This window comes from Phalaenopsis equestris, unplaced genomic scaffold (genome assembly GCF_001263595.1).
Source record: "Phalaenopsis equestris unplaced genomic scaffold, ASM126359v1 Scaffold000002, whole genome shotgun sequence".
NCBI lineage: Eukaryota > Viridiplantae > Streptophyta > Magnoliopsida > Asparagales > Orchidaceae > Phalaenopsis > Phalaenopsis equestris.
Genome location: NW_018164444.1, coordinates 71,448,680 through 71,458,550, shown reverse-complemented (window position 1 = coordinate 71,458,550; position 9,871 = coordinate 71,448,680). Strand labels below are relative to the sequence as shown.

Genomic DNA, 9,871 nt, shown 5'->3' with positions numbered 1-9,871 from the left:
TTTGAAACATCTTTTGAAACATCAAGATATAGAGCCCAACATATGTCTTAACAAGAGCAATAATATAAAGAGTATAGTTAAGCCCCCAACTTAAATATTCCAAGCATGAAACAACTTCCAATAGAGGTTTAAACAAAGTGATGCCTCGTGAGGTGCTAAACCCAACCACCAAAACAAGTTACAAGACTTGTCGAATTAAATAAATCCTCTCATAACATGCATTCCAAGCAAGGAAGAGCCATAAGAAACCAAAACCGAGCCCCCAAACATGCATGAAAGGCCAAATAAACTTTTCAATATCTCATACTAATAAGAATAGATGAAAAGCCTCATAATACATATCCCAACATGCTTGCAAGACGAGCCAGCATCAGCTGAAAGCTACATTTTCAATTATTTCAACTTGCTTTTGAACAAAAAGAGGAAAAAGAAGCTAGCATCGTCTCAAAGCCACGTTTCAACCTTCTCATTCACAATAATAGAAATATGTCATAGTTTTACCATTTTAACCAAGTAGGGAAAAGAGAAAAGTCGATAACATGCTATACTTATATCCTTCTAAACAGGTAATCAAATCTAGCCCTTAAAGTATGTTTGCATTTCTATTCCTAGATGCTTGAGTCTCATGTATTCAAAAATACAAGTGTCAACTAAGTCAGCATGTTGTATCACCCATCGCACCAAGCTAACAGGGGCTCGACAGGGCAAAACCGAAAAAAGGGCAAGGCACAAAAGGGGAAAAGGTATCTCCTTGAAGCAAAAGAAAGTAACACAGGAACTTTAAAGGCACTCCCCAACTTCAACTCGCAAGATGAAACCAATTCAAGCACATTCAAGCACTAGAAAATTAAAGAAGTAAGTGAGAAAAGAAAATAACAGAGTTTCCTCCCTCTCTAAGAGATTTTATTCGGCATACCCTCAGGGCTACAAAACCGAGCTCTAATATATACCAAAGAATGATTAAGAAGATACGACAGAAGGATCGAGCGCAGAGGATACGATCCTCGTAGAGGCCACGCTTTGCGGCAAGGAGGGTCGAGAGCAGAGGATACGATCCTCGCAAAGGATAGGATCCTCGGCAATAATAAGAGGATGGGTCGCCTGCGAGGTTGTCTCGCGTGCGAGAGGAACGAGCGCGGGGACGAAACTCCAACGGCACGAAGGAGTGGGTCAGGTGAAACCGAGCGAACCGTAGTTAGGACAGGGGTCCATGAGCGCGAGAGGAAGAAAGGGAAGGGGAAATAAACTAGGTTAAGGATTTTTTAACATAAGTTATTAATTATAATAATAATAATAATAAAATATTATTTATTATTATAATTAACACATAAATATGTATTTTCCCCAAAACGTGCCGTCGCAATGAAACGAACGTCTCCTCTAGGCAAAATCGATGTCCCAGACGCATCGGCTCGTTTAGATGACCTCGTCGACGATTGAGACGAAAACACGTCGCGACCCGAATCACGTCAAAAACTCGGCTAAAATTCGATTAAACAGGACGGCGAAGAACGCGGCAGCGTCAAATCAACGAGTACAGTTAATCCTAAAGCCGACAGTCCTATAGGAATACTCCCTGAGTTCCTTCAAAGTAGTCTTACCTGCTAAACAATAGCGGTCAAAAACAATAGCGGTCAAAACCGGTCAAAACTACTATATGGAACGTCAAGTCGAGCGAAGAAAAGTTCAGAATTGCTAACGGGGAGGGCTCCTTCACTAGTTTACTAGGAGTGGTCGACAGAAAGGTCCTACGGCTAGATCCTAGGCTACTAAGGAGGGGAAAACTGCACCTCGATCGAAAGCAAGGTCAACAGGTCCTCAAGGCAGAGATAATAAGGAAGTCTACATTGATTTTTATTGATTTAGAAAAAGCTTACGATAAGGTTCCAATAGATATCCTTTGGATAGTTCTTAAAAAGAAACGTGTTGTTATGACTTATATTCAAGTCATTAAAGATATGTATACAAGAATTGTTATTTGCGTTCGAACAGAGGATTAACCAAATATTTTCCTACTTCTGTTGGTTTACATCAGAGATCGGCTTTAAGCCCATAACTTTTAGCTTTAGTTATGGATGGTCTTACTAGAAACTTACAGGAGGATGTACCATGGTGTATGTTTTTTGTTGATGATATCCTTCTTGTGGATAAAGCGAAAGAAAATCTCAGGAAAAACTTGTTTTATGGAGGTCTATCTTGGAGTCTAAAGGCCTTCGTTTGAGTAGAACTAGATCTGAATACATGGAAAATAATTTTAGTAGTAGTAGCTCTAGTGAGAGAAATGTAACTATTGGTAATCAAATTATTAAAAGGTGTGAACGCTTTAAATATCGAGTCTATTGTTCAAAATGATGGTGATATTCATGGGGATGTTATTAGTAGAATTCAAGTAGAGCATGTTATTGGATTTAAGTAAGAAGTAAAAAATTTATAGCCAATTTACGCATGTTAAAAGTAAGAATATTAAGATGCATGTGTAATAAAAATGAGAATATAGATTGAGAAATAATTGCATCAGACAAATAGTGTGAGCTGCATTTATTCCAGAAAAGATATTGGAGAATAGACTATTATGGCATTTACAACAAATAATACAAATGTACCCCACAAGACGAATACACAAAATCAGTGTTGAATGATTAGGAGGGACAAAGGTAAACAAAGGTAACATGTTAGAATGATTATGTCAAAGCAAATATGAGCCATCATTTGAATATAAACTAATGTACAATATACTTAGTGGTTTAGATGTATAAAAAAAAGGCAAAAAAGCACGAATAAGATAGATGTATAAAATTAAGGTGAATGATTTGAAAGAGAGAGAGAGAGGAAAAAAGTAATATGAGTAGAACTATATTAAAAAAGATTTGGTAGAATAAGCTTAATGCCTCAAGCAGCACTTAGTAAAAACAAATAAAAAATATTGATTCATAAAGCTAACACAAAATAAATAGAAGTAAACGACAAAGATGAAGGCTTGATGCATTATTCTCTGAAAGAAATACAACTTTGACCTAGAGCTAACAAGGCGTGAAACTCCGCGTGAACCAAAATGACTTAATCTGGAACTTTGAGGTGGTTCTCAAAATGTCAAACAATAAATTTTTATCCATCGTCCATCTATCCATTTGTGGCTTAAATTTGTTAAAAATCAACACAGTTTTTTTCCCAAGGTTCCGTTAAGTTAATTAAAAGTGAAACAAGCTAAGAGAAATTTAGTTAAAAAGTGCACCGGTAAACCAAAATGTTTTCCTGCATGAGCCTCTGCTGCAGCCTAAATAAAGTAATATGTCCTTATGAAGTTTGAGAATAGCTGTCAAACAGGGATAGCAAGAAGCCTACGTAAAGCTAATTCAGACCAAGTTCTACATGGCCGTTAGATCAGCAATCATAAACATGGATTTGCCAACAACTCAACATATTAACCAACCTAATAATAATGACTCTTAACAAGGTATCTCATACAATCACAAAAAAAAAAGCTGCAGGGGTATTCATGATAGCTAAATTGAATTAGCTTTGAGAAAAGACCAGAAATAACTTGAAAGCTAAGTTAACTAAAGAATGAGTTATTTTTTGTTCGCTCAAATGAAATTCATAAGTTTCCTAGCGAAATAATTCATAAATTCAACCCAACATAAAGATTAAAGGAAAAAATTGTATGAAGATAATTCTGGGGAGGCTGAACATTCATATATGCTAAAACAAAAAATGATATTACGTACAGTTTCACCATCATCACGTGTAGTTCCAGTTAAATTGATGTAACTTGAGAGCTAAGTTAACTAAAGAATGAGTCATTTTTTCTTCGCTCAAATGAAATTCATAAGTTTCCTAGTGAAATAATTCATAAATTCAAAGCAACATAAAGATTAAAGAAAACAATTGTATGAAGATAATTCTGGGTAGGCTGAACATTCATATATGCTAAAACAAAACATGATATTACGTACAGTTTCACCATCATCACGTGTAGTTCCAGTTGAATTGATGTAAAGATAGATTGGTTGCTTTGGATCCATCCATTGCAGGTACATCAGTTCAGCAATAACCAGCTCCGTTACAGCAGGCACCAGCTAAACAAGAAAGAATAGTTCAACAAAAGATTTCTAGAATTGTATGCCACCTTTTTGTTTGAAAGATGACCAAAAAAATAAAAAAGATAACAAGTACAACAAAATTAACAAAATAAAAAAAAATTTGTATTTTTTTCCTTGCGGAATGAAAACCAAGAGTGCAATATTAACAAAGTTGTAACTGCAATATAAAAAAGGTTTTATCATAAAACGAATCAACGACAGTGTAAACCTACTTGGCCATTTTCATAAAGCAGGAAGGTCATAACACTTACAGGCATGCCAATATAGACAATTCGCCCATGAAGTAGCAAGGATGGCAAATCTGGTGGAGGTTTTCTTGGCCTGTGCTCATTGTAGCTAACAGAACGCTCCACCTAGTTCAGGTAAAATATAATGAAAATTTGCAGAAAAATTTAAGAATGCTGAAACGGCTAAAATACATAAATAAGTTAAGTAAAGATATATAGTGTATCCAAATATGCATGTATCAATTTCCTTACAATGAAATCAAAAAATAAATTAAAGGGAATAATAAACGACAAGCAGAAACCATAATGATATGCAATGCAAAGCATAATTTTGTATGAATAATAGGTTTAATCAGATTGCAAAAATACAAGAATCTCACTTATTGCATCGAGAATCGCCCTAATAAGGGATTTAATAATAACTAAAAGTAACTGGAACAATCACTAAAGCTGTTTTATCAAATTGATTTTCCTTCTTTGCAAGTGCAAGAAATAATCAATTTAAGTAATATCAAGTTGCAATAAAGCGAACATGATGGTTTGGGCTATTTGAGCTTTGATGAAAGACACTCTATGCTGTTTGTATCCTATGTATTAAATTACACTTTTTGGGCTAACATCAAAGCGAGGCAGGGTAAAATAAATATGGTACAAGTAGGAAAGGCATTTGATATGCGGGGCATTAGGAGTGTTCAACACCCCACAAGCTGAGGTATTGCAAAGGGAACCAAAGGCTCGCCTTTTGCGCCCAATTAGTGAGGTGATAGCCCCAGGTTATAATTTAAATTAAATAAATGTCAAATAGTAAGACTTTCATCAATTTTAACTATCCTATCGATTTAAATAAAAATGTGAACGAAAATATTAATTATTTCTGATCTCTTAAAAATTGGTATGCTATCAAATAATTTTCTCTAGTATATAATCTTGAACAAACACCAAAGCATGACTAGTCTTTATCACTCTTGCATTGTGACAATCTTTGGATCCCCGTCGCTTTGCTAGAGCTCCCCTATCTTTCTTAGCTTGTTATACCAACTCAATGCTCATCTTATTTAATGTTGATTTTTCAAATTGTTTTATTATATATTTTTGTACCAATTAAACTTTGGAGTAAGAATATAAATCATATGATTATGATTCTTTTTTCATTATATTTGATTTTTAATTATATTTTATTTTAATTAAATATTTTAAATATTAAATTCATACTAAGGAGATTACAAATCAACTAAAACATCTCACCGTATGTCTCCGCCTGTTAAAACATTGCTTGCATCTTCCTTGTAGCTTATGTTTCTTTCACATAGCCTCATATGAGTCCATGGAGCCTAAATAGCCTAACTTAATGGTCGAGTTGATCTAGATTAGCTTATCACATGTCAAGTTAGCCAAAAATAGCTAAATCCAGTAGATTTGACCCACGTAATTGTCAAGTTTAGCTAATGCACATTTTCTTGGTATCCTTCTAGATCATGAATTATTTCGTCAAGTAATTGGATCCTATAATAAATTACGGGAATAAAATAAAACAAATTTGTAGTCAAACCATCCAAGATACTGATGACCCAGCTTACATTATAATCAACCATGATATTGTTGTAGTTGGCTCATGAAATGCAGCTACTCCATGATGTGACTATGCAACAATTGCCCCAATTATCAAACTCTACCCAACCATAGATGTCAACTATGTTGTCACCATTAAATTGATGGTGGAAGTAAGCGCATAGCATAAAAGTCAACTTAAATGCTTGTTGTTGTAGCCATCTTGTTGATGTGATTAACCCAATGTGGCCATAGATGCGTAGTCAACCAATATTAAAGATTATTATGTACTTCCACTTGCAATGTGATGAGCCATTCTGATGGCGAGATTGGCTCGTAGTGAACGCCTTTCTTGAGTAGTAGCACTTCCGGACACAATTTTTGCCCCATAAGTTGTCAACGCTTGATTTGCTCTACATATAAAAGCAAATAATGCTTTTATGCATGATTATATGCAAAAAAATGATCCTTACAAGTACTCAGTTGTCCATGTTTCCTTACGTTGACCACTGCCTCCAATTTGTCCATGTGAAATAAACCACTGTAACCTCTTGAATTCTCTTATAAGCACTATGGAGATCTCCTCGGCTAGATTAATGGGAAAGGTTCTTAGAATCTCTTTTTGTCTCATCATTCTCTGAAACTTGTTTTCTCCACTATGAGATTTATCGGTGAAATATAAAATTGGATGTCGATTTGAATTGCACAAGCTATATTGGATGGGAAATTTTATTTTGAACGCTATGAAAGATATCCTCACAACATTCTAACATCTTTTCAAGTTCCAATAATCACACTTGGTAGTCCTTTTCAAGTTCCAAGGTCAAGAAGGGTACTAGTAATGCTCCTCACAAGTTCAATGCTAGTGATCTAAACTATGAGATCAAATCAAGCCACCCTTTTTTAAGCCTGGATCGAAGATCTAAAAAATCTTTGGAAAACCTAAATCAAACTTGCAATTAAAAAAAAATGTAGAGTGTGTTTTGGCCAAAAATTAGATTAAGGAATAAAATGGGGCCTACAGCTAAAGTTTAGGTTGACCGTTCTTTGATGAGGAATTGATGAACACTTCCAATTGGATTGGATCTTACTGCCATTAGATTGTTTAGGCATTTTGAAAATATTCCATCAGAATAGCAAAATGATTGTATGATATTTAAATGAGCCCTTAATTATTTATAATAGCAGAAGGGAATAGCAAACAATATTTCAAATTCAAATTATAGGATAATAACTACCCATGGATCAATAAATCAATTACAATAGGATAATAATTATCCTTAATCTAATGAAAATCTAAACTAATTCCTCAACAATAGATCGGGTAGCCCTCCCCCCTTCATATCCAATTAAGGGTGACTAACCAGATGAAGGTAAGATGGTGATTTTGGTTCCTTTGGCTTGATCACGTAGCATTCCATGATGAATTAGACTTGCTCACATTGAAGTGTTCAACCACTGTTGACATGTAGCCTTAAAATGTGGTTCCATATGGGTTTATCAATCCTAAATGGCCCCATACACTAGTTAATTTGAAGTAACTTGACCATTAGGTGAGCTTAAAGTTGTTTATTCTAATGGAATTAACCCAAGTGGTCATCTTGCTTGAAGATACAATTGGATCAACAAATGTAAAATATTTTAATACAAAAATACCAAAAACAAAACATTTGGCAATAAAAACAGACATCTTTATAACAAACACATTTCAAATAATATTGAACCAAATAGCCTCTTAAGAAAAGGATGATAAGTTTGTTTGAGTCCTTCAGTTTTGAATCTTTTTTATCTTGTATTCAAAACTATTAGGAAAGTTAATCTAACGGATATGGCTACATAAGAGTATCATAATGCTTCATTTTTGTCTCTTTAATTTTTTTTTGTTACAACTGACAAGTAAGCCTTATCCAAAACTCTAGCTTTCTTGCTCTATAGGATGAATACCATATATTTTCTCCTTTAATTTAAAATTTAGTAATTGCATAGTTTTTTAAAGTTCCTTGCACCATTCCAAGAAAACAAAATCAATCATTTCACAATTAAATGTGCTTTTACCATCACTGATCTCAACATCTTTTTTAATTCAACTAGGTTTGACCGGCTCAATTGTGCCCTCTCAAATGTCCAACAATTCCAACTCTCCAACTCATACAAAATAGCAATTTTGTCACTACTTATTTAAATTTCTCAGACCCGCCATAATGTTTCCTTAGGATGAAGTCCCAGGAGGCGCCCTTACATTTCGATCAAAAAACAAGCACGACTTCCGAATTTCAAAATCAATATAAAAAAGAAAAGGTGCATATGGCTGACATCGCCCACCAAACTCTTATCAGTTTTTATAACTTTGAGTGGCGAAGCACAGTCACTCGTACGCGCCATTTCCTTACTCAAACCCAAGTCCTCAAGGGTTCCTATGCACCAAACACCAGACCATGAAGCGGAAGACAAACCTCACCACTTTTCCCAAACTCAAACCAAAATTTAGGTTCAGATCACGAAAAACTTCTCCTCTGCAACAGTGAAAGAACCCTACTTCTATCCTTCACGACCGCTTGCCATCTCTCAACACTCTCAACCAACAAAAAGTGTGATAAACTTGCAAAACAACAAAGAAGCCATTCTTACCTGGGCTGGAGTGGCCATCAACTTCGGGCTGTCAAGGAGGTCGAGATACGGCGGGGTGTCCAATACCGCCCGCTTTAACTCTAGGGCTTCGGGAGAGGTGGTGGCTACTGAGGCGAGCTTGGAAAGGAAAGGATCTTTAGGGTTCAGGGGCGGTATCAGAGGTGCCTTCGCCCACCAGTCACCGGGTAATGCTCTTCTAGATGACGGCGATGAAGTAGAGGAAGCGGAGACGAAAACGGGGAACCGAGAGCAAAGGGTTTGGAAGCATAGGCTTCCACACGCCATTCCTTCTTTCTCAACTTGTAATCGATGCCTCTGTTACTGTGGATTTTTTTGATAGGGAGGGAAGAAGGCATCGATAGGAATAAAGATTAATGGACTAAAAAAATTACATAAATAACATATAATATAAGGCCCATTGTTTAGGCTTTTAGAACCGTCTTCAAATAAAAATTTAGTATTTATGTATTTGAGGGGCTCCTTTTTTCCCCCATTAAATAATTACATCCTAAAAATATCATTTTCATGATTGAGTGCTAGCACTTGCATCTCACGATTTACGAATAAACAACGAGGGTTTTTTTTTCCTTCACTACTCTCGCTTTCATTCATCTCCTAGCCCTACTTCGCCTCGCACGTATCCAAAGCCCCTTGCTCTTGCTTTCATTCATGGCCATTGGTATGTATATGTAGCTTGTCTCATTGCTTTCTCTCACAATTCATGTCTCGATCAAAGGTTGGTGGAAGACCTTCTATACTGACCGTGACCTATCCTATTGTGAGGAGGAAAAAATGTTAATATGTAGCTTGTCTCATTGCTTTTCTCTCACAATTCATGTCTCGATCGAAGGTTAGTGGAAGACCTTCTATAATGATCGTGACCTATCCTATTGTGAGGAGGAAAAAATGTTAAATTTGTATATTTTGGGTTTATATCATGCTAACTTTTTTTGTGCTCAATCTGTTGGTGAGAAGAATCATGTCATTTTGCCTGCTCTATATTTTATTTTTTTGTTTGATACCATATGATAAATGGAAGTAATTGCATATGGTTGAGATTTTGCTTTTATATATTTTAGGTTTATATCATGCTAACTTTTTTTGTGCTCAATCCGTTGGTGAGAAGAATCATGCCATTTTGCCTGCTCTATGTTTTATTTTTTTGTTTGATACCATATGATATATGGAAGTAATTGCATATGGTTGAGATTTTGCTTTTAAATGTCATATGGTTCTTCTTATGTTGTGTTTTTTTTTTTTCTTTCCTTCTGCTACTTTAGCTCAATGTGTATTGAGTATTAAAGGGAAATGGTTAATAATAGTGTAAGCATTGTTTTTGAATGAGTTATGGACCTAATTCGATTGTTC

At 35.3% G+C, this 9,871-nt stretch overlaps 1 protein-coding gene across 2 annotated transcripts in view; it reads right to left on the bottom strand.

The window, feature by feature from the left end:
• The window catches only part of LOC110033793 (ATP-dependent Clp protease proteolytic subunit-related protein 3, chloroplastic), a 26,072-nt gene extending 17,181 nt beyond the window's left edge, over positions 1-8,891 (bottom strand). For both annotated transcript variants that reach the window (XM_020737897.1, XM_020737891.1), the window contains exons 1-3: positions 8,504-8,891; positions 4,352-4,453; positions 3,954-4,076 (exon numbers count right to left, since the gene is read on the bottom strand). In XM_020737897.1, coding sequence (XP_020593556.1) covers positions 3,954-4,076; positions 4,352-4,453; positions 8,504-8,788 — 510 coding nt within the window. In that variant the 5' untranslated portion in view covers positions 8,789-8,891. The remainder of the gene's footprint in view (positions 1-3,953; positions 4,077-4,351; positions 4,454-8,503) is intronic.
• Between the last annotated feature and the right edge of the window lie 980 nt (positions 8,892-9,871).